Consider the following 24,705-nt stretch of genomic DNA (forward strand, 5'->3'; position numbering starts at 1 on the left):
CCCTAAGGGGTTTCCTATGAATGAGTAGGGTAGAGAACAAAAGATCTACATGGTCGAAGTTCTCGAAAGGCTAATCGAGCCACAACGACCCTGGTTCAAATAATAATAATAGGTAGTATTGATGAGGGCATTAGCAGTGCCAAAACATTACTAAAAAATTTGATCTCTGTGCGTTTCGTATTTTCAATATAATATGCTGGGTGTTCAGGAGATAAAAAAACTTCCAAATTCCCCTCGGATATTTATTCAAAATCAATAGTTCAAACATTTTTGCTCTCTCCTTCACCGGAGTCCTTCCCGAACAGTTTCTCTGGATTCAACACATGGATCTGCGCCCCAGATCCTGGCCTGGTCACGAACACGAAATTTCCGAATTCCGCATCCCCCACTCCCTTAGATGAGTAGTAATTCCTCTTCAGGTCTTCCTTGTACTGATCCACCTTGTCTGCAGTGGTGAGAGCCACAATGCACCCTCCCCAACCTGCCCCGACCATCCGAGCGCCTAAAGTGTGGGACCTTGAGATATCCACTAGTCTGAAATAAACAAGAATCGTGTTAGAAAATCGAGCGGACAGGGGTGTTTCCAAAGGTAAACAGGATTATTTGGGGTCGGGAAAACTGAGAGGGGCGGATTCCTTAAATGGGGACGGAGAAAAAGGGATTGGGAATTACATCCGAGATTTGCTTAGCCAAAGTGGGATTGCGATGTTTGCTTGTTTGTTGGTGGTGAGGATGCAGTGAGATTTCTCTGGACCAAGTGGGGTCATTTTGATTTGAACCGAAGCAAAACCTTGTTCCTTCTAGTTTATCCCTTTCTGCGATGACATGCAGGGAACAGAATCGGCCTGTCATTTCTAGATTTTGAGTTGGGAACAAAAATTAAGAAATTGTCATTTTCAGTAATGCTGAATCACTCTCTTGTTTCATCTCGTAATCCAAAATGTTTATGACACTTTTTTATGAGTAAATCGAACATGATTTTATTGAATTTTTAGGTGCACCCATTTTCAAGATTCTGATATATCGAATGTAAACTCTATAGTTAGAATTTCTTTCATCATACTGCAAATTTTCTGATGATTTCATGAGAAAGAAATATGAAATTTTTCCTGCTTTCCAGAGTGACTGTTAAATACAGGGTGTTCTCAAAGGTGAGGCTTTTTTTTTGACAGAAGGTAGAACTCATCAAAATAAGTTGTTAACCAAAAATTGTCTGTATAAAATCCAAGATGGCTGAGATATAACCCCTAGAAGTTCGACAAAATTTCAATGAATTTCAAGCACGGGACTGTGGAAGGTGACTCAAGCTGGGACTATGGCTAGACAATGAATGGTTCAGTACCATGTTCATCGGATTAGATGCATCAGGTCACTTTTGAGAGAATCATAATTGTTGTATCGTGCAATTTAGGGTGAGAAAAAAATGTAGAAAATCGAGGCAGTTTCTTGAAAGTGCTTATGTTGGTTATGTTGAAAAAGTACTATGATGTTTCATCCCATTTTTATGACGATTGTTGGAATGTTCGAACAAGAAGATTATAATGCCCATTGTGAAAAAATTCATGATGATTTAGACGAATTTTATTGGTGAGATTTTGAAGTATTATTCTATTTTTTACACTTGTGTCCTAAGTCTCTTCTGTCAGTCGGTATCGAAATGAGTCATTTCATAAAATCGTGTAAGTTACTAAAAAATAATGAGAACAATTAGGCAATCCTAAGTTTCCATTTTCATTACCACGTAAATATCGAACGAGCCAATATCCTAAACGAAACCACATGGTCGAATCAGGAGATAAGTTTTTTCCCACTGCTTTGCTATAATTCAGCTAACAAACGGTCTAGAGTCGTATTAGGATCTATTTCAGTAATAATATTCAATTTTTTTTTCAACTTTATCCTTTTGAAAGTTTTGTATAGGTTATTTTTGGTGAAACGCTTCGTTTTGACCAGTTTTACCCTCTGTTGAAAAGAAGCCTCACCTCCAAATACACTCTTTATACAGGGCGATTCTTTGACTCGTACAAATAATTTGACGGTAGATTCTTGAGGTCAAAAAAAAGTTTTCATCAAAACACGTCCCGCCGCAAACGCAATTTATAGGATCTCGAAGATTTTGCCAAAAATCAATGGTGTATGAAGAGTGGCCGGACTGGGGTTTATATCAGAGCCGGATCCAGACAAAGACACAAAAGAGTTCGTACACCGTATCCAGGTACGGTATTCGTGATGTGTTTTGCAAGTCCGGATTCGGCTTAAGTCCACTAATCTAACTTAAGTTATCCACATACTCATCCAACGCAGGATCACTGCACTCGAACAAATTTTTCAAACTCTCGTGGCTCTCAGTGAGTAACTTTCCCAACACTAAAATGCCATCTTTCTCGGGTAAAGTCTCGCAGCAGTTCTTGAATTTGTATACTCTTGCAACCTCTGAAAATCAAAAAATTATAAAAACTTAAAGAATAAAATGATGTGAACAAAATTAAAAGTTTAAGGCATCGGCGAAGCTGTATAGATAACTCATTTCTATTTCATTTTTAACACCCTGCTCCATAAAGGTGTTATCTTCTGTTATTATTAACTTTTCACGGTTTTTCAACAGCATGTATCTTTTAAACCGAGCCGATTTGGCAAAAATGGCAAAGGAAGAAAGTGTTTCTTTTGACCTTAAGAACCTACTGTTGAAATATTTGTGGGAGTCAAAGACTCACCTTGGGTTATCCTACACATTTTAAAATGTAGAACTTTTTCGAAAAGTGAGGCAGCTATCAGACTTTAACCATACCAAGAATAGGAGGACAGACAGTGTGAATTGCGTCATGCAATCAAAAACTTCCAGGATATGAAAACCGAACCTGACCGACAAGGAGATAAACTTCTACAATATCGCCACATCCTGGCCTTCAAAGGGCAGAATATACTCGGCCGTAATTTTGGTGTTTCGATGAAACCGCTAGTAGAATACAGAGATCCCATGTAATATTCTTCGCATAAACTTTTCCGAATGCAATATTCTCTCATTTGGGAGTGAATTTATTTCGTCTGTTTCCGCGCGGTTTGTTGAAGGTTAAGTGTGTGGCTACACGAAGCTTGCTGCAATATTGCAAACTTCAAGGCTTTGGTTAATTATTGGAAACGAACTCGACAGAAAATTATGTCCTCGCCACTGAAATTTTCCTAGTTTGAACTAAAAAGCTGAGTTATTTATGATTTTCAGTCAATAGTCAATAGTTATAGTTCAACGCCTCTCCACCTCGGCGCTGCCTGCTAATTTTCAGATTACAATCTACACTTTGTATAGTAGTGGAAGTGAATGGATGGGGAAGTGAGCGAAATATTCTTATCTAATGCTGCGACACAATCATCTCAATTAATTGGAATAGTAATGTCAATATTGACTGAATTATTACATGTCCTAGACTGAGTTGTGTGTCAAATGAGCTTATTACATCATTACTGGCTACAATTGGTAGGGTGCTAATCAAGCGATGTAATGGGTGGCCATCAAAATAGGCCGATTGTATTCATTACAATGGTTCTGTTTCCTAATCTGGGCCATGTCGCACAAACGAAACAGCGAATCTCAAAATTGAATCAACTGAGCCCTTATTATTCAGGGTTGGGATACAGAACGGAATCGAGAGAATATCAAAACGAAATGATGATACGAGGATATATTGAAAAATTCTTAGCCTACTATAGAAACAAACAAAATTTCAATGTCAAAATATTTTATTACTCAACGTATTCTCGTCTCAATTGGAAACATTTATTACAGCGAACCTGCAACGTCCCTAGACCTTTCAAAAAAAAAGGTTTCTTCTTGCTCTGCAAACCAGACCTCCACAGCTTTTATTACCTCCTCGTGGGAAGAAAATTCAAGACCCTTTAAACTTTTTTTCAGTTGGGGAAAGAGATGATAGTCGGATGTAGCCAAATCTGGTGAATAAGGGGGGTGATCAAGTAATTCAAACCCTAAATCACGAATTTTCTGCATGGCTACATGAGATTTGTGTGCAGGGGCGTTGTCCTGTAAAAACAACACCTTTAAATAGCTTTCCGCAGTCTTTTCTCTTTAATTTTTTCCCGTAGAGTGGTCAGTAATGTCGTATAGTAATCTCCGATTATTGTTCTACTCTCATCCAAAAAACTAATCATGATTACTCCATGGCAATCCCAAAAAACTGAAGCAAGAACTTTTGTAGCAGATTTTTGGACACGAAGCTTCTTAGGTCTTGGAGAGCCAGAGTGTCGCCATTCCATCGATTGTTGCTTTGTTTCTGGATCTTATAAATGTACCCAAGTCTCATCCATAGTAACAATTCGGTTTAAGAAGTCTGTTTCGTTTTCAAATCGAGCACAGATCGAACGCGATGCTTCTACCCCTGCACGCTTTTGGTCAGCATTCAAAAATTTGGGGATTCATTTAGAGCAATTTTTCTCATGTCCAAATTGACGTGAACTATATGATGAACGCGTTCGTATAAAATATTCAGTGCTTCAGATATCCGTTTTAGCCCAATTCGACGGTCTGATAAAATCATGTCACGAACTGGATCGATATTTTCGGGGACTGACACAGAAACTGGCCTTCCCGATCGGTCATCATCTTCAATGGAAATTTCACCTCTTTCGAAGCTTGCAGTCCAATTTTTCACGGTCGTATACGAAGGACATTAAAAATACAGGTACTAGATGATGGCTCGATACTCGATACTTCTAATGAGTTATTGTTCGTTGCTACGGTAACGCAATTATTTTTTTATGCATGGAACTGGTCTAGGCTAACTAGATATCAGTACATCCTCGTATTTATGAATTTTGAGGGTAATAACAATGATGTATTACGCATCTGATGTTTTTTTTTTTGTTACTACTGCTTCACTTCGGTGAAAACCAGGGAGATTAGGAAAGGGATTCTAACTTTCATCTCCTCAACAGAAATGCGACATAGCGAAACATTTTGACAGATGATATACCTCAACGTAATATAGGCAAGCCACCTGCCAGGAAAGGTGCTTCTTTTCGTTGGCTTGGAAAGCCTCTGTGGTATAGGAAAGCATACCCACAAGAAAGAGTCTGAGGAAAAAACTGGAACAGAAAAACCTTGGTGGAATCTTCCGAGGATGAATCACTACAAAAAGAATTTGCTGCACCTCCTTGCTGAGTTTTTGAAGTCGAAAACAATTATGAGGTACAACCCCTCCAGAAATGTTTAGTTTTCGTTGTGAGACATTCAGAATTCTTATGGAAAAATCCACCTATTTGCTGTTGCAGCTTTTTCTTGGAATATACTTTAGAAGTGTGTACTTGGAATGGAACGGAAAATCAGTTTTGGGCTTTTCCTAGCTTCTTTTCGATTGACTCGTTTCAAGGGTGGAAAATCGATGAGTGAAACGTGAAAAGATAAAAGTGAAGTCACTTTTGAAATTCGAAATGTGAGCATCGCTGAAATAACACTCCATTTCCTACCGAAAGAGTCTTCCTCTGATTTTCTGGTAATTTCTGGTTTTCGTGTAATTTTTTTGGTGGGTAACTCTATCGACTAAACATATAAGAGGTTAGGTGTAGTTGGCAGGTTCAAGTCTCAAGACACTAGTCTAAAATTCCTTTCGTTATTTTGGATTTTGAAAATATTGAACTTTCGTGTGGAACTTCTAGATCTTATCCTTACTCGGAGGCCTGCACTTTCTGAAACAGCGATATTTACATCATCGATCACAGTTTCATCGTCATCGGTGGAAATCCAGTTATTGTTTCGTCGTTTGGACGCATTAAAACGCCCTGTTTATCCTTCTAGCAACTCGGAAACGCATCCTGTAATTCAGACAACAAAAACAGCCCAAGCAAACAGAACTTTGCGGGTGGATTTATGTTGTTATTCGAAGGGATAGGCCCAATTGAAAGAGAGAGAGAGAGAGAGACAGGCATTCGGTATAAACTACGAGGAAAACGAGAACATTTTGGAGATTCAAGAGGTAAGTAAGTGATTTCCAGAGATAGAACTAAAAACAGAATGATATGATTCTCACTAAAATATCAGTTGTTAAACCACGACACGTGTTTCGCGCAATCAAAATATCATCTTCAAGTGGGGGAAGTTTCACCTTTACCCTTCACCATTCAGCCTTGAAGGATTTACTCTTGAAACTGTTATCAAATTGGCTATGTAACGATGCAAAGATATGGTGGGCCTGCCATTTGAAATAAGATTCAAATCCATTGCCAAAAATCTGTAGATGCAAATTTTCAGCACCAAATCATGATTACTAGTACTGGATAAAAGTCTAATAGTTCATGGTGGTGAATCACTCTATATATATACATGAAAATTTGCGTGATCTGAAATGAAAGCATTTTTATGCGTTATTCAGAGAGGCAACATCGTTCTGGGATGGTAAACTCACTGAACGTTCAATAGGAAGCAACTTGAAGAGATGACGTTATTATAAAACATGCAAGTCGGCTCGGTTCAAAAGATACAGGCTGTTGAAACCGTAAATTTTGAGTATTTTCAGAAAATCTGTGTTTTCCTTTTGTTTTATTTCATTCATTAAACTAGGAATGTTTATATGAGTATGTACAGGGTGAATTTTTGACTCGTACAAACATTTTAACACTAGATTCTTGAGGTCAAAAGAAACACTTTTTTCTCTACCATTTTTCTCGAATCTGCTAGGTTCAAAAGGCTGTTGAAAAAACGCAGAAAAAAGTAATTTTTAATTTCATCTCACAAACGGTTTCATCCAATGAACTGAATTTCGGAATATAGTTTATCATTTATTTGGTGAATCTTTTTCGAACACAAGATATCACTCACGTCTTCCAGTTTTCTCATCAAGACCAATACCAAAAATTCAAAGATCCCAACACTTAAAACTAAGTTGGACGCTATCTAATGAATACTTGAACGTGAAACCGAATGCAACTCTTTTGAAAAGATTAAGCTAGCTAAGACTCAAACTGTATAAAAGAGAAGTTAGAACGATCTGTCAATCGTAGGACTCACCTTGATAGACATGACGTGCCCTGTTCTTCAAATAAAACTCCTCGACATCCTTCGTACCATGGGACATGTAAACTTCCTCTAATTCTTTCGAAGATATTCCCAAGAACGAAGCAATCTGATCTCTGCTATAACCCTGATCAGACAATATATCACCCACCAACGACGCCATTTTTTGAGGATTACACTCCAACATTTTTTGTACGTCGCTCAGAGTTCTAACCTTTTGCCAAGATAGTCTTTTTTGTGCAGCGATACACTGAAAATCAACGATAATTAGCGATGATAGGGATAGCCAAGGAAACATTCTCGAAAGCACACAGCAAACAAACATCTTCAGGATGTTTGTATGAAAGACGTATTAAACCCACCCGACCCATTTCGGAATTAGAAATTAACGTCCGCAAAAACCTTCCCCCGCCGATTTGATTTGTTATTAGAATATAACAATCTGCTCTTTCAGAATATGTATCTCGTTTAGATGTACGATACTTTTCCTGGAAGATAAGTTACTCTAAATAGTACCTTCGAAAAATTTCCAAAAAGTTGGGTTAAGTTAAAACTTCCTCAAGACCGAACGGTTGTGCCGAGATAGATGAAATTCTCAGATTTGTTACTAGAAGAGTTGTTCTTTCAGAATATGTATCACGTCTAGATCTACAATAATTTTCCTGGATGATAAATTACTATAAATGGTACCTTCTAAAAATTCCCAAAAAGTTGGTTTCAGTTAAAACTTCCTCAAGACCGAACGGTTGTGCCGAGATGGATGAATTTCTCAGGTTTGTTACTAGAAGAGTTGCTCTTTCAGATTATGTATCACGTTTAGATCTACGATAATTTTCCTGGAGGATAAATAACTCTAAATAGCACCTTCGAAAAATTGCCAAAAAGTTGGGTTCAGTTGAAACTTCCTCGAGACCGAACGGTTGGTTGTACCGAGATGGATGAAATTCTCAGATTTGTTACTAGAAGAGTTGCTCTTTCAGAATATGTATCACGTTTAGATCTACGATGATTTTCCTGGAAGATAAATTACTCTAAATAGTACCTTCGAAAAATTCCCAAAAAAGTTGGGTTCAGTTAAAACTTCCTCAAGACCGAACGGCTGTGCCGAGATGGATAAAATTCTTAGATTTGTTACTAGAAGAGTTGCTCTTTCAGAATATGTATTATGTTTAGATTTACGGTAATTTTCCTGGAAGATGAATTACTCTAAATAGTACCTTCGAAAAATTCCCAAAAAGTTGGGTGCAGTTAAAACTTCCTCAAGACTGAACGGTTGTGCCGAGATGGATTAAATTCTCAGATTTGTTAACAAAAGAGTTGCTCTTTCAGAATATGCATCACGTTTAGCTCTGCGATAATTTCCCTGGAAAATAAACGACTCGAAAGATGACCTTCGAAAATTTCTCAAAAAGTTTTGTTCAGTTAAAACTTCCTCAAAACCGAATGGTTGAGCCGGAATTTTTAGAAGAGTTGTAGTCTTTTTTGTGCTGTAATACATTGAAAATCAAGGAGAATTAGCGATGATAGGAAAAGCCACGGAAACATTCTCGAAAGCATCCAGTCGAAATCTTCAGGATGTTTGTATGAAAGACACAATAAACTTCGAAACCCACCCGACCAATTTCGGAATTCGAACTTAACGTGCGCAAAAACCATCCCTCGACATTCGACCCCGCCGTTTCCGGTGCGTTATACCCCATCTACTACGAATTCCGAATTCTCAGTTCCAGTCTGACACAATAAAATTTTATCGTCTAAGAAACCGGACTCGGAGTCTGTGAAGTTTGCAGTCGACCGTCCCGAACGCATCCCATAAGTGTTTTATGCCGTTGTTTCTGTCTCCAAACTCCTTTTTTAAGGCTTTATCGGGCCATCTCGAAAAGATAACTGGCGGAGTTGAGAAGCGCCGCCTCCCTGATTTATAAAGTAGTGATTTGCCGGAAGTGAAATATCACTTTGATATTTCTCCCCTTCGTCGCCATGATGATAAGGGAGGCTGTGGAAGAACTTTTTCGTGTTTTTTCGACGAGAACGAAAAGTGTTCATTGTTATTCGAGGCAATCATCAGGAAATTTTTTTCCCGACATTTACACTGCACAAAAACATTAACGCACATTATGGAAATCTCAAATTTATTCTACAACTGAAGGTGTTCTCAATGATAATTATTTTTATCAGAATTATGCATGCATATGTTATCCACTTTCAACGGTTTTCTTCAATACAGATGTTTTTTCCCAGCAGGAATAAAAAAAGATGATATTATCAGATTTTGAATGTATTGACTCCATTCTAAAATCAGTTGTTCTCGATCAATTCTAGTGATCAATAGTTTTTCTTTCGTTTGATTTTCTACACTCGATCGCTATGCAACGCGAAACACGCAATTTGACCCAAGAGGAATGTGCCCAAGCGGTAGTTTTGCGAGAAGAATGGTGGACATACACAAGAATTCCAGAAAGGTTACCCATACAAGTGTGTCCAGAATGTTGCAGCGATTCAGGGAGACAAGTATGGTCCGAAGACCAGGACAGGGTAGACCACGGGTAACAACTGCCATTCAGAACGTTACTTGAGAGTTTCTTCGTTGAGACAACGGTTTGCAACCGCTCGCCTCCTTCAAATTCAGCATGAGCAAACTCATGAGATGCAAATTAACACTCAGACAATAAGAAATCGCCTCAGAGAATATGATTTAAGGCCTCGTGTCGCGGCAAGAGACCCGGCTTTTACCCTAGCCCATCGAAGGGCGCGTTTGGATTTTGCGAGAGAGCATATCCATTGGGAAGAGGCCGATTGGGAAAGAGTTCTCTTCACAGATGAGTCTAGATTCTGCCTCTACCATTGTGATCGACGTTCCCTTGTATACAGACGTCCACATGAAAGATATGCTCAGTGAAATTTCCTGAATACTACTGGTTTCGGGGGAGGATCGATTATGGTATGGGGTGGAAAATCTTTGACTGCTCGCACAGATCTAGTGGTCGTTGATAATGGTTGAATGCTGATAAGTATATAAGGAACATTCTTGAAGAGCATGTGGTGCCATATGCCCCATACATTGGTGAAAATTTCATTTTTATGGATGATAATGCCAGACCCCATCGTGCGCGCATCGTTCAGGAGTACCTTGAAGAGGTTGAAGTCACTCGAATGGAAAGGCTAGCAAGAAGTCTAGCTCTCAATCCGATTGAGCAGGTTTGGGACAACCTCAATAAAAGGCTGAGAAGTTCACAAAATCATCCAGCTACTCTTAATGATTTAGGAATCCAACTCGGAGAAATCTGGGAAGGATTAGATCAGAACATTTTAAGATCACTCATTTTGAGTATGAACCGTCGTTGCCGAGCTGTAATTAACGCAAGGGGTGGAAATACCAAGTATTAAATCACTCATCAGCATTTCAGTATTTTGAAAATTGTTCATTTCTCTTCTTTCACATAACATTCGGTGAAATCCTGAATTTTTCTTCCATTTAATGTGTCTTGTTTCGTTCAAAACCTTCCCGAGAGAACATAAAAAATAAGTTATAAAGTCAATGTAGCGTTAACTTTCATTAAAATTGAGATTTTCAGAATGTGCGTTAATTTTTTTGCGCAGTGTAGTTTTCGGCGAGGTCGACCTCTCTGTCTTCGATTCTGGGTTTTCTACTATCATTTTTCATTATATCTAAGTATTTCTTATATCTTAATCATTTTTTCTCTTAGTCGTATAATTCCCGAGATGCTGTCATTCACCATCGAATTTGGGACACCCTGTACTGTCGACTATCAAAAATTCCATATTACAAATATGAAGACAACTGATTTTCGGCTAAAGCCTTGTGCACACTGTGTCGGCACGGGACGGCAAGTCAAATTGACTTTCCTGTCATTAACCAGCAGGCATTCTAAGATTCCGAAACAACCGAAATCATTTCAGCGGAGATGGACGCAAATCCACCGACGAAAAAACAATTTTTCCGATCAGGTGCAGTAAGGTAGCTAACGAACGAAGTCCTAAACCGCATCCACATCTGGCCGTCACGATAAAATTTATAGGACATCAAACCGAACGACGACAATATTTATGTAAAGCGGTAGGTATTATCAAAATGCAAAATACTCCATTTCCAAGGCGGGCGTTTTTTACGGCCCGCATTAAATCCGCACCACGAAATTTCGAACGATTACTTTAGGGTCCTCGCGGGTCCTAAGTGGCTGTTTAAGGTTCTTCCATCCTCTGAAAGCGATTTTGGGGCTCGTCGTTGGTCGCGCTATAGCAAAGAGATTGCGGATGAGTGGTATAGACTGGCGGATACCTATCTTCGATGTTGTCACTTGATATGAGAGGTACACAGGGTGTGAATTAACAGTTGCGAAAAAATTTAAGGGTAGGCTCTTTCATATAATTTTTTTTGGGCAGCCCATACTCAGATAGAGCCTCCTTAAGATGCCACTTAAAGAACAATTCTTAGTTTCTTTCTCAAAAACAAGGAAACCTTCAGAAACGAAATTAAAGGTTGGGAGAGAAAAAGCAATCGAAATAAATTTTGGTTGGGCTTCCCTATATGTAATTGTAAGAGGTAGAAAGAGCCAGTCCTAAAATTTGTTTTGCGAAAAACTTTTTCCTTATTCATATTATACCATTGAAAAATCAATCTTCGATAGCTTGATTTATTCTGAACAAATAAGACCTCTTGTAATTTTTGCCGAATTTAAGGGTTTTTGAGAAAAAAATTATTTATCAACAAATATGTTATGTGACTCGTATTATCTTCGAACAAAAATTTACCTTGTAGGAGGACATCATGCTCACATTATAGGGAGCACCACCTTTTTTTTCATTACCCTCTCTCTCCTATACAGGGTGAATCTTCGACTCGTACAAATATTTCAACAGTAAATTCTTGAGGTCGAAAGAAACACTTTTTTCCTATACCATTTTTTCCGATTCTGCTTGGTTCAGAAGATACAGGCTGTTGAAAACCCATAAAAAAATGTTACTTTTACTTATCTCACAAACGATTCCATCGAATGAAATGAATTTGGGACCATAGTTTTATATTTATTCGATTACTCTTTTCCGAACTCAAGATATGACCCACGTCTTCCAGTTTTCTCATGATGACCATTACGTACCATAAAAATTCCAAAAATTCAAAGAATTGAACTCTATCTAATGAATATTTGAACGTTTTGTAAAATAAAAGTATTCTTCATATTTTCTCGATTGTAATGCATCGTTTTCGAGTAAATATTGTTCGAAAACAAAAAATATCTGTGAAATTCGGAAAATTGGGTACTTTGGCTGAATGAAACTCTGTTTAAAAGATCCACAGTAGTGGTGTGTAGTGTCATAGATTTAGCTTGTTACTTTGAAGGGAATTTTGTTACTCCAGGGGTGGCATACTTCATTATGAAAATTTAAAATGTCCATAATTTTTTTCAGAGCTGAATTGGAAAAAGTGTTTCTTTGACCTCAAAAATCTAATGTTGAAATATTTTTACGAGCCAAAGACTCAACCTCTATAATTTCTGCTCCATTTAATCTGTCAGTTTTCTGATTTCTATAAAAAAATGAAAAATTTGAAAAAAGGCTCATCTTCATTTCGCTTTAGTATATCTATGGGAGATGATTCCCCAATATAAGGGTCCTGTAGCGTTCCTCGAACAACTGAAGAACAGAAGAATCATCACTTGGAAGACCGGACCTGGTCGAAAGACCCTCCCAGTCAGAAACAAGATTTGGCTATTACTAATTTACTACTGAAGGCATTTTTAACGACTAGGGTGATCCACCACCAAGATCAGCAGAAGTTTTTTGACGCAGAGATGATATTGCTCCCAGTGCAATTGAAGGACAAGTTATGTACCTAAAATTATTTATTTTTTTCTTCATTCATCATCAAGTCTTCGAATAAGTTTTGATGAAAACTTTATTATTCACTTTTTTCCTCGTTTTCTGCTCTGTTTCCTTGTTTCAGATATTATTTCGAAATGGAAAGAGGATAAAGAAATTTTTATATCAATGGAAAAGAAGCCCTTCAGTATTGAAAGCTTATTCTGTAAATAAATTTGTCATCACTACAGTACCTACTCACGGGGAGACAGGGTTTTTTTACTGAGGTTTTTCTGTAAGTTCTTGCATCATACTCCAAATTGTATGGTACCCCGTTTCACTAACCTTTGCTTAAACTCATACATATGATATGCTATATTGTTTGATAACCAAAAATGTATTGCTTACATTCAAAAGAATATATAACATGTATAATTGTTAAATATATCTTTCCGACTCTTTTGAGCATCTTTGATAATACAATTTCGGTTTTTTTTTAAATTTTGATAGATGTTCAACATATTAGATTCCAACATGTAAGAGGGTAATTTTTGGTATAGAAATTCCACATAATTCCTTACAATATTTATCTGACACCTGACACGCTCTCAAATCTCAAATTTCCCTCTTGGGCTAACCATCTTTTAGGTGATAGATGCTTTTGAAGTGTTATGTATCATCGGAAACATAATTTTCCCTTGGGAAAGTTGATAAAAAATGATAAAAGGTATCAATTACAGTTTTGTAATTGGGGTTTTTATTGCAGATAATTTATTTACTGTGTCAGTTGTGGTCAACCTATCCTAACATCCACAGGAGGTGGACCGACCCTGAAAATACTTTCTCTGACCATGTCAAAGGCCAATTTTTATCTAATGTTGATAAGAACTTATTTGTTTATTCATGCTCCCTGTACGTCTCAATCTCATACTTCACGTTTTCATTCGAATGCTCAGCGAACATACAAAGTTTATAGTTTTGCCAGGGGAGGTCGTTACACCGCTCTCAGAACTTTATTATCCGATTTTATTGGTCTCATCAATTCCACACCACAAATAACCAATTCCGCATTGACTATTCGATTTGAATTTTTATTATCTGCGACGTAATAACAGACGATCGCCAGTGCATCATTCCCCACTAATAAATCTCGGTTTTTCCGCAAAGTTTTATTATTCGTTATGCAGTCCATGTTTTACTGTAATTTCATCCAGTGATGGGTCGGGATTTCGACCGGTGCAATTTTGCTAGTATAGGGGCATATTTGTTTTTCGTTTTTCCATTGCAAAATGGAATGGAATGCTTCAATATGATGTATCATGATGGGATCCCGATTATGCCCCAAATTCGAGAGGCAAATATTCCTGATTGATCCCATTATTTCAATAGCGTATTCATCGAATGATGAAACACAAAAAGGTTGAAAGTGTATGTGGAACGAGTAGGTACCATCAGGACTAGGAGCGTAATGTTTTTGCTAAATAACGACCCAAATGATGAAATGAGGTTCCAATAGAATTCTGGGAATTTATGCATAAATACCTTTTTTCAAAACTCTCAAACTCTACAATCTGAAATAAGAAACTTGTTTTATGATCTTAACTTGTTCCCCGATAGTTATTTATTTCAGTAGGCACTAAATTTGAATCTTAGGTTGGTGTTCCACTACCGACGCAAGCTGAGGCTTGAAAACTAGCCAAGACCTTAGGTTACGAGGATGTATTGATATCTAGTTAGCCTAGACCATTTCCATGCTAAAAAAATATTGCGTTACCATAGCAACGAACAATAACGCATTAGAAGTGTCAGTGTGAAGTTTGAGGTCAAAAAAGTAGACCGGAGTTACGCAATAAATTAAAAGAAAGAAGATGTCCACCGAAATTGTGAAAATCGAAAAATTAGAGTATCGAGCCATCATCAAGTACCTGTATTTAAAAGGGTTAAGAGGTAAGCAGATTAACGAAGATTGCTTAATACCCTTGGTGATCAATGTCCTTCGTATGTGACTGTGAAAAATTGGACTGCAAGCTTCAAAAGAGGTAAATTTTCCATTGAAGATGATGACCGATCAGGAAGGCCAGTTTCTGTGTCAGTCCCCGAAAATATCGATGCAGTTCATGATATGATATTATCATAATTGGGCTAAAACGGATATCTGAAGCACTGAATATTTCATACGAACGCGATCATCATATAATTCACGTCAATTTGTATATGAGAAAAATTGCTGCAAAATGGATCCCCAAATGTTTGAATGTTGACCAAAAGCGTGCAAGGGTAGAAGCATCACGTTCGATCTGTGCTCGATTTGAAAACGATGTAGACTTCCTAAACCGAATTGTTACTATGAATGAGTCTTGGGTACATTTCTACGATCCAGAAACAAAGCAGCAATCGATGGAATGGCGACACTCTGGTTATCCAAGACCTAAGAAGCTTCGTGTCCAAAAATCTGCTGGAAAAGTTCTTGCTTCAGGTTTTTGGGATTGCCATGGAGTAATCATGATTGATTTTTTGGATAAGGGTAGAACAATAACCGGAGATTACTATTCGACATTACTGAGCACTCTACGGAAAAAAATTTAAGAGAAGAGACTCGGAAAACTATCCAAAGGTGTTTTGTTTTTGCAGGTCAACGCTCCTGCACACAAATCTCATGTTGCCATGCAAAAAATTCCTGATTAAAGGTTTGAATTACTAGAACACTCCCCTTATTCACCAGATTTGGCTCCATCCGACTATCATCTCTTTCCTCAACTGAAAAAATGTTTAAAAGGTCGTAAATTTTCTTTCAAGGAGGAGGTAATAAAAGCTGTGGAGGTCTGTTTTGCAGAGCAAGAAAAAACATTTTTTTTGAAAGGTCTAGAGACGTTGCATACGTTGAGTAATAAAATAATTTGACATTGAAATTTTGTTTGGTTCTGAAGTAGGCTAAGAATTTTCAATATATCCTCGTAAGTCTGAAAATCGAGGTGTTAAGTGCACCCTTTTTATCCATTTAGAGAAGGAGTGTTTTCTAGTTATAAGAGACTGAATAAATAGCCTATTGGAGTTACATACATCAAAAGGATCTAAATAACGATCCATATTTTTTCCTACCGACAATAACTTCAACGATTCCTCGAATCGCAAGGCAAAAACTACCCGGATAACAAGATTTAAAACTAAAGAGGAGGAAATAACCAGACATTGACTAATGAAATTGCGGGTAGAGCGGTTAATTCCGAAGACAAATGGAGGATGGGAGGAAACTAATACCCTTGTCTGCGGAACTATTACTCCAAATACCTGACCATGGAAGCGGTAACGGATGTTCCAATCAGGTTTCCCTTGTTTTTGATTGTGCAAGCGGTCAGTCTGAAGTTAAATGGATTCACTATCCGGCATAAGCTGGACAAGGGCAACCAATACAAGCCACCAGTTTAACGAATTGATTTCATTAGATACCCAGGTGATTTTTGGGGTGTAGGCAAAGATTGAAAATGATAAATGATGAAATCGATTTTTGTATACCTGACCCGAGAAACACTGTTTTCTGTAGGTATTTGCACCCTAATACCTTAGTCAGAGATATACAATAATAATCTTCAATAGGGAATACTCCTTCTGACGAAAATGATGTATTTTTTATGGAATATCTTTGAAACGTCACATTTTGAAACAACCATTTTAACCGTTTCCCAAAAAAATTATTTTAAGCACTTACGAATGAAAAATAAAAATGGGTATTTAAAGTTTAAAGCGTTTTGTGACAATTGCACAAGCTGACAACATCGACTGAAATATGCCTTGATAATAAAGGACAACAAATGCATTATCTTGATGAGATAGACAAAGATGGCTGTGTATGAAGTCTGCGACGAACGAGGAAGGTCGTAAAATTTTATGGGATTTTTATGGCCGGTTGCAGTTGAAGCTCGCCAGTAAGTACGCGCCTGTAGATCAACAGCTGTTATTTTATAAACAAGCTGATCGGACATTGTTCTTTTCATTGTCTTGTATGCGCTGTTGCCAAATCGTGAACTCCGCACAAAGCGATTTAAATTTTAAAACCCCATATTTGAAGGATGATTTTGAATAGTTTCCGCGGAGAATTTGAAAAAATCATGAATGAAACTCATAATTATTCAGTTTAAACTTGCATATGCAGTGATAACCCAAATTGAGGAGAATTCCCCATTATGTAACAATGTTAAATTTCATTCCTCAAACAACCATCCAGAATTTATGCCCTGGGTATAGAGTACCCAGTTCGAAAATTAAATGTTTGTAATTTTTTTCCTTTTCTGTTCGACGACAAACAAATCTTCGAGATCTTTGTCTATTACAAATATATCTGGCTTCAATGGGAGGATCTGTCAAGTTTTTGGAAAAGCATAACTGCAATATATGCGAAATTTGTCGTTCTCAACAACATCTTCTATATGGCAGCACTGGTTCTCTGCCTGTAACATGGACTTCTCTGAGATGGAAGTAGAGAATTGTGGCTCTCTATACATATACCCTGATGGAGCATGGACCTTACGTTATATGCTTCTTATACTATCTAGTGTTTATTACTCCATCTTGACAAGCCAAAATTAATGGCTCCGTTTTCATTTTTAATATGACGACTTCATAAAAGCAAAGGATTACGAAAAGCCACTGTCTTTCAAAACCCTCAGAATAAGCAGAGTGTAGATGTTTATCATGATGTTCGAGTAGTTTCTTCAATTTTGCTTGTCCTATCTATCTTTCTAGTCTTCTTTGTTCCGTTAGAAATTCAAGTCCATTTTCACGGTATGTTACATTATTCACTACGAACTGCCGAACCTTTGCTGAGTGGCGAAAAATAACATACCATACAACACACCATAGAAGTTTATCTTCAACAAAAATCATCCCAGAGTTTAAGGTGATACATATTCTAAATGAGAAACTCCTCTAGTAATATATCTAGAAATTTCATCGACTTCGTCTTGACGAATTTTTGAGTGACACCAAAAAATTGAGAATTTTGACTTTGAGTTTTTGTGCTAGGGTTAGCCTTAGCAACGCTGTCATCTTTAGAGTAATTTATCTTCCAGGAAAATTATAGTAGATCTAAACAAGATACATATTCTGAAAGAGCAACTCTTCTAGTAATAAATCTGAGAATTTTATCCATCTCGGCACAACCGTTCGGTCTTGAGGAAGTTTTAACTGAACCCAACTTTTTGGAAATTTTTCGAAGGTCATCTTTAGAGTAATTTATCTTCCAGGAAAATTATCGTAGATCTAAACGTGATACATGTTCTGAAAGAGCAACTCTTCTAGTAACAAATCTGAGAGTTTCATCCACAACATGTATGTGAAACGTGAAATATCTCTAACTATTCCACGAGAAAAATTCTAAACAGATCGCTCGATCTCACCCAGTTTCACCCCTCCTTCCCCAAATAAACTTCAGACAAATTTCGACAACGCCGACCCAGGAGAAGAATCACTTTCTGATCTAGCATGCGGGTGGGACAAAAGGAACGAGCATCGTAAATCACCAGTACGTCCAAATTGGACAAAAGCGCCAACATATATAACATCGAGGTTAAGAATGAGCCCTTCCGAACAATGGAACTTTTCTCGACTTTTCTACATTCCACGATTGGTGAACCCAAATACTGAGGAGAGTAAATAGTGCCGAATTTATTGACCAGTCGCGGCATAAGACCTGTAACAAATGGCACATCCTTAGGGCATTGCTCCCTTCGCTCCCTTCCTTATTCTCTTCCTGCTGGCATCAGGAATTGAATCAAGTGGGGCGGAAATACGGGAGATATACAGGGCGTCGTGGCTTCAACATACATTTTCGAACAATTTTCCTTAAATCTGCATCTCCTTTTATCTTCAGAGATGAAAGGCAAGTATGACCCTGCAAGCAGACTATTTTCTCAGAAAAATCTTGAGCAAGAATTGAGACCAGATTGACAGGGTGCAAATGAGAAGTTTGCAAAAAATTTGAAGAGTGATTCCTTGCCAAAAAATAATGTAGGTCTTTAAATTTCATATTTTTCGATCAGCCCTTGCTTGCCAGACCCTAAAAATGGCACCTGGAAGCAATTTTCTTCTAGATACCAGAAATTAAATGAGGCAGACGTTCTATGAGAGAGAGAAGGCAATAGCCACCCCTAATATTAGTTTCACAAGACACATTCCTTATTTATATTATTATTAGATCAGAAGTTTCTCTTTCTCTTTTTTTCAATTTTCTACTGGTATATCTATGGGAGATGATTTCCCAACATAAGGGTCCTGTAGCGTTCCTTGAACAACTGAAGAACAGAAGAATCATCACTTGGAAGAATGGACCTGGTCGAAAGACCCTCCCAATCAAAAACAAGATTTGGCTATTATTAATTTGAGTATTGAAGGCATTTCTAACGACGAGGGTGATCCTCCACCAAGATCAGCAGAAGGTTTTTTGACGCAGAGATGATATTCCTCCCAGTGCAATTGAAGGACAAGTTATGTACCTATAATTATTTCTTTTTCTTCGTTCATCATCAAGTCTTTGAATAAGTTTTGATGAAAGCTTCATTATTCACTTTTTTCTCGTTTTCTGCTCTGTTTCTTTGTTTCAGATATTATTTCGAAATGGAAAGACGATAAAGACATTTTTATATCAATGGAAAAGATGCCCTTCAGTATCAAAAGCTTATTCTGTAAACAAATTTGTCATCACTACACTACTCACGGGGAGACAGGGTTTTTTTACTGAGGTTTTTCCCTAAGCTCTCGTATCATACTCCAAATTGTATGGTACCCCGTTACACTAACCTTTGCTAAGACTCATACATATGCTATATTGCTTGATAACCAAAAATGTATTGCTTACATTCGAAGGAATATATATTTAATTAGGTACCCACTAGTCCTACTATTGAAAAAAAATTGTAGAGTACCTTGATTCATTTTGAAAAGGTCTAATGTAATTAATAATTCGCATCATTTGAAATTTATCAAATTATCCAATTATTCCTTTTCTATAATATGGATTCATGAATTCAACGATACTTGTCGATTTGGTTCTTCCAAAGTTGAGCGAACATTCTGTCGTTCAGATGCATACCAGCCGTCGATATGAATATAGACGATCCGAAATGAACCAGTAAATTTGCCATCGTCAGGACAACTAAATAGAGATGTGAAGAAATGGAGACACCGAACAAGAGCAGATGCTGACCTGCTGACCATGGTTTCGGTCTCATTTGACCTCGTCAGAGCAACACAGCTCGTTCTCCGATGGAAAAACGTTTGGATTTGATGGACCCTAATTAAATACTGGTCGTTTCTGAGTATTATCGAGTAGTACTCGAGTGCCATCCAGTATGTGGGTGGTATGCATCTGATTCAATTCTGATTATTGTATTCATTGGCTGTCTGTTAAGGTGCGATCATTCTTCATTATTCTATCGTCCGCTTTGAATGTAAGAAGTAGGGTTAAATAGCTAGAAAATCACGTACCTTGGCTGCCAAACGGCATTCCTCGACCCTGGTGTTGAAAACGTTGGAAGCTGCCTTATTTTTCTCCACCATACTGTGAGCGACTACGAACACTGCGTTCTTGGGAAGTTGGACGTCGACACATCTTAACGGATCGAATTCTATGTGCTTGGCATAACCTGTAAAGAATGAAGGTGCCTAATTACTCAGTGGCACGAAAATGTCAACACCAAGGACAAATAGAATTTTTCAGATAACTTGGCAGAATGTTAGAGCCTACTCGAATCTAGCAAATGATTTCATTATATCTCGCTTAACTCTCTCTGTCTCGTTGGTGCAATGGAGGTACTAGGTACGTAGATACGGCAGTTTTGAATCTGCCGTACCTGGCTTATATTTAAAACTATAATATTAAATGTCTTAGAAACTTCGGTTGAACGGCTTTTTATTTATTTACATCATTCATCATACATCATTCATGTTTCGACAAATAAAACCATCTTCAGAATATGAAACTGCTATTGATAAAATTCAAAGTGTTATAAAAAGGGTAGGTTGCTATGATGTGACACCTCAATAACCTGAACATCACTCATCTAACAATCAAGGAGGTTTTCTGAAATTTCCCAAATTTTCGTTTGGCTATAACTCCTGAAATTCTTGATAGAATCTGCTAAAAATTTCGAGTTAGCTTAAGGTTGTTAGTTTCAATGAAACAGAGCATTTCAATCGGACAAAAATCAGGATCGGGCTCAGTAAGGCTTTATTTAACTTCAAACCCATGAAAAACACCCTGTATGTAGTTTTTAAATCATAATTTTAACATTTTTGTTATCTGCATGTACATAGGTATGATTGTCCCAAAATAAACGTTGGGTTGCTCCACCTGTGAATCATGTTTTATGAATAATTTATTGTTTTGTGGTCAGACGTCTTTAAGGAATAGAGCACTCCATGAAAATGGATTTTAGAAATTTAAGCGACCAAGAATCTGTCATATGTATGTGGAAAAATTCAAGGTGGTTCAGGATTGCATGAAAAATCTACGCGCCCATATTCTATATCTATATTCACGAGCCACTGGGTATATAATAATATAATCATATCCTCTTCATAAAGAGATTTTATTGGCTACCAGTTCAATTAGAGACACGCTTATAGATCTATCCCAGTTTTTCTCCGAAATAACTAATAACTCTGTTCAACAGATCGGAGACAGTCACCTAGGCAATATGCTTAGCCACCTAGCAACCGACATCCCAGTTAATCTGGACCGGGTTGGCAACACTAGACATCCCGCTGACGCTGACTTATAAAAAAAACATCGGGTTGAACTCGGCAACGATCGACGTCAAATTATGTCCTACTGGGCACATATCATAATTTTCCTGGAAACGTGTTCTCAGATTTCGTGAAAGCTAGAACGTCTCAGTTGGAATTATACTTTTTCTCTGAGATCTGAAAATGCTACCAGCTGATACGAATATCAACCACTGCTACCATCGGAAATGAACAAGCCAACGTACCATCCTTCAGAGAGCCAGCGGTAAGACTATTTCATCCTCTTCATTCATTCATTGCTGTATCCCGTTTCCGAGAATAAACCTACAAAAAGATTGACAAAAAAATGGGTGCTGTCAAACCTTAATTTCCTAGGGCTACTTGCTACTGTGCGCCCTCCTGTGACTGAAGAGACTGAAGAGGTGTAGATTTGATGGTTTCAGTAACAATCCTCATGGAATCATAGAGTAGGGTATCGATTTGATCGAAGTGAGTACTATTGAACCAAACAGAGCAACAGTACTCAGCAGCAGAAAATGCTAAGGCCAAAATCGCCGCACGAAGTGTAATGGCATCAGCACCACATGAAGAATTAGCTAATGTTTGGTTTTAAACGTAAACCTTGTTAGCTTATTTCCAGGTCTACACCAGGCCTACACATTTTTGTGTTGCAAGTATTTATTTTCTTTCAGACGAAAGACACTCGAGCAGGAACCTTACTTCAGGTCACACTTGGTGCTTGACCTATTTATTCTATCTCCATCTCCTGTCGTGGTTCCTGCACCATCTTGGCAACTTGTACTATTTTATGGCATCTGCTTGAGATTCTTCCCTTCCACATAGCGTAAGGCTGAAGTTCTTCTCCATGCTTACATTTTTAATTATAATATCACTAGGTAGGTTAGCCGATGCGATGTAGGTACTTGTTTAAAGAGGATCAGGCTCTCTGACTCTCAATTCTCTCCTTGCCTGTACCTTTCCTTTTTGGGCACGTTCTCATAGCTCCAGTGCTTGTCTATTCGACTTTAACGAACCAGAGTACTGTCCTATAAGTTATTATTGGTCTCCCAATCATGACTAGCTTTAGGGTTACATTACCAAGTTCAACCGTTGTTCCTAGATCATTGACTCCAGGCTTCCAGTTAGTGAGATAGATTTCATGGCTGGAAGCTTCCTTTTCTGAATGAACGGTATTACTGTGGTCTTGGTTGGGTTGACATTGAGCCCCTCTTACAAACACAAACTATTCGATAGTGCTGAGTCCCTTCTGTAATAAATCACAAAGAGCTCCTTTGAATTCACCATCAAGTAATGTCATAAGCAGAGTCTTCGTATTCGAATCCAAGACTTAAGTCAATTGAATATATCGTTAATGAGTACGAAACGACCATAAAAATCGATATGAACCAAGCAAGACAAAAATTGACCCTCGAAACGGATTATGGAAGCCACAAAAGACGTCTTATATCCTTGATTATCCTGAATATCGACGGAAATCCTGGGCATTCTCCCTGCCCGGAAATCAGGTAATTTCTCCGGTGAAATTCAATTCGCGTCACCGAGGGTCCTTCAGATTTGGCTCGTAAAACGACAATAAGGCGCGGAAGAGAAGTTGTGTTATGGCATTAGGAATGTTTTCATCCTCATTGCCGGATTCATTCGATCGAAATGAGAATTTATTTTCTCCTTTGGACCGTCCTGGCGCTGGCAAAGATTCGCCGGATTCAATTCCTGCTAAAAATATAAGGGACTTGACTCAGGAGTCTCTCCTGAGACTGGATGGTTAGGGCCGGATTCATTTACGCTTCGGATATATTGGAATTATTCAGGTATCCTTTTTTCAGTCAATTTTTTATGTGAGTTAACGATTAAACTGGGTATTTTCTGAGGTTGATTCAGCTGTTTCATATTCTTTCGTTATTCGTTGTAATAAACAATAATAGGAAACTTTTTTGTTGTGGGAAATCTTTCTACTGCTTAATTGGACAAAATATTTTGGGATATATTTGTAGTTGGGAATCTGAAGAGGGACATTCGGGATTTACTCGAGCGTGTCAGATTAATATAAGAGTACATACCCTGTAGAGTACCTCTACCAAAAATTAGACCTGTATATAGGGGGAATTGTCTAGGACCGCCTATCAGAATAGTAAAAAAAAAACGATCATTGTACATACTCGAGCGTGTCAGATTGAGATATATGTGGTTAATTACATGTTGAAAAGTATATATTCTTTGACTGACAATTTAAGCGTGCCGAAAATGTGTGGGAGGGCGCCAAAATTGCAAAACAAAACGTCACGTGTACATTCTCGAGTGCGGTCGCTTTTTTTCTTATTTTGAAGCTAATGATCCAAGAATAATGGAAAAAATATAATCTGACAGTTTTAGCAAGCCGAAACAATAAAAATTGGCCATAAAGGTCACAAAAATCCGTTTTTTTTTAATTATCTCCTCTCCTGGGCTTCAAATCTTTTTCGCATTCATTATAAAAGTTGTAGAGCATAACATTTTCTACAAAATTGGTCCTAAGCAATTTTTTCTGCGTTCAAAAGTTTTTGAGATATATGGCGATTAATGCGAGGTTTTTAGCGATACATGCTGAAGCGAAAATTCACTCGTTGGAAAATAGTACATTATTCTAAGGTTCAGTCAGAAACAACACTAAAATTTTCGTGACTAATTTCGAAATTGTCATAATAGAAATACCTTGTCATTTTGACAATTGGATGAATGTAGATTAGATTGGGATTCTACATTGACCTTGCCCTTTCGCATGTGTGGCTAAGCTCCACGCCCTTATCGCCTTCTAACTCGAGAGAGGTTGAGAGTATGTAAAATTGCTTCAGACAAATGTTGTGTAAAATTTTATTATCTACAACTTCTATAATGAATACAAGAACGATTTGAGGTACAGACAGGGAAATATTCGAAAAAAAAACATTTTTATCATCTTCAAAATGTCAGATTAAGAAAACCCCCTGATTAATGTCAGATTAATGGGTCAACACGTCTACAATACCGAGATTAACCATCTGTATGAAAATCTGACACGCTCGAGTATATACAAGTAACGATTTTTTTTACATGTTCAAAGGACCGCTGTGCCCTTGCCATGTCCAAATTGT

At 37.7% G+C, this 24,705-nt stretch overlaps 1 protein-coding gene across 1 annotated transcript in view; it reads right to left on the bottom strand.

Moving 5' to 3' along the window:
* Positions 1–228: 228 nt before the first annotated feature.
* LOC123322552 (N-acetylgalactosamine kinase-like) overlaps positions 229–24,705 on the bottom strand; it is a 41,359-nt gene continuing 16,882 nt past the window's right edge. Inside the window, exons 5-8 of the mRNA XM_044910499.1 lie at positions 20,318–20,475; positions 7,013–7,268; positions 2,292–2,433; positions 229–534 (exon numbers count right to left, since the gene is read on the bottom strand). Of these exons, the coding sequence (XP_044766434.1) occupies positions 261–534; positions 2,292–2,433; positions 7,013–7,268; positions 20,318–20,475 (830 nt within the window). The 3' untranslated portion in view covers positions 229–260. The remainder of the gene's footprint in view (positions 535–2,291; positions 2,434–7,012; positions 7,269–20,317; positions 20,476–24,705) is intronic.

Source organism: Coccinella septempunctata, chromosome 1 (assembly GCF_907165205.1).
Source record: "Coccinella septempunctata chromosome 1, icCocSept1.1, whole genome shotgun sequence".
Classification (NCBI taxonomy): Eukaryota; Metazoa; Arthropoda; class Insecta; order Coleoptera; family Coccinellidae; genus Coccinella; species Coccinella septempunctata.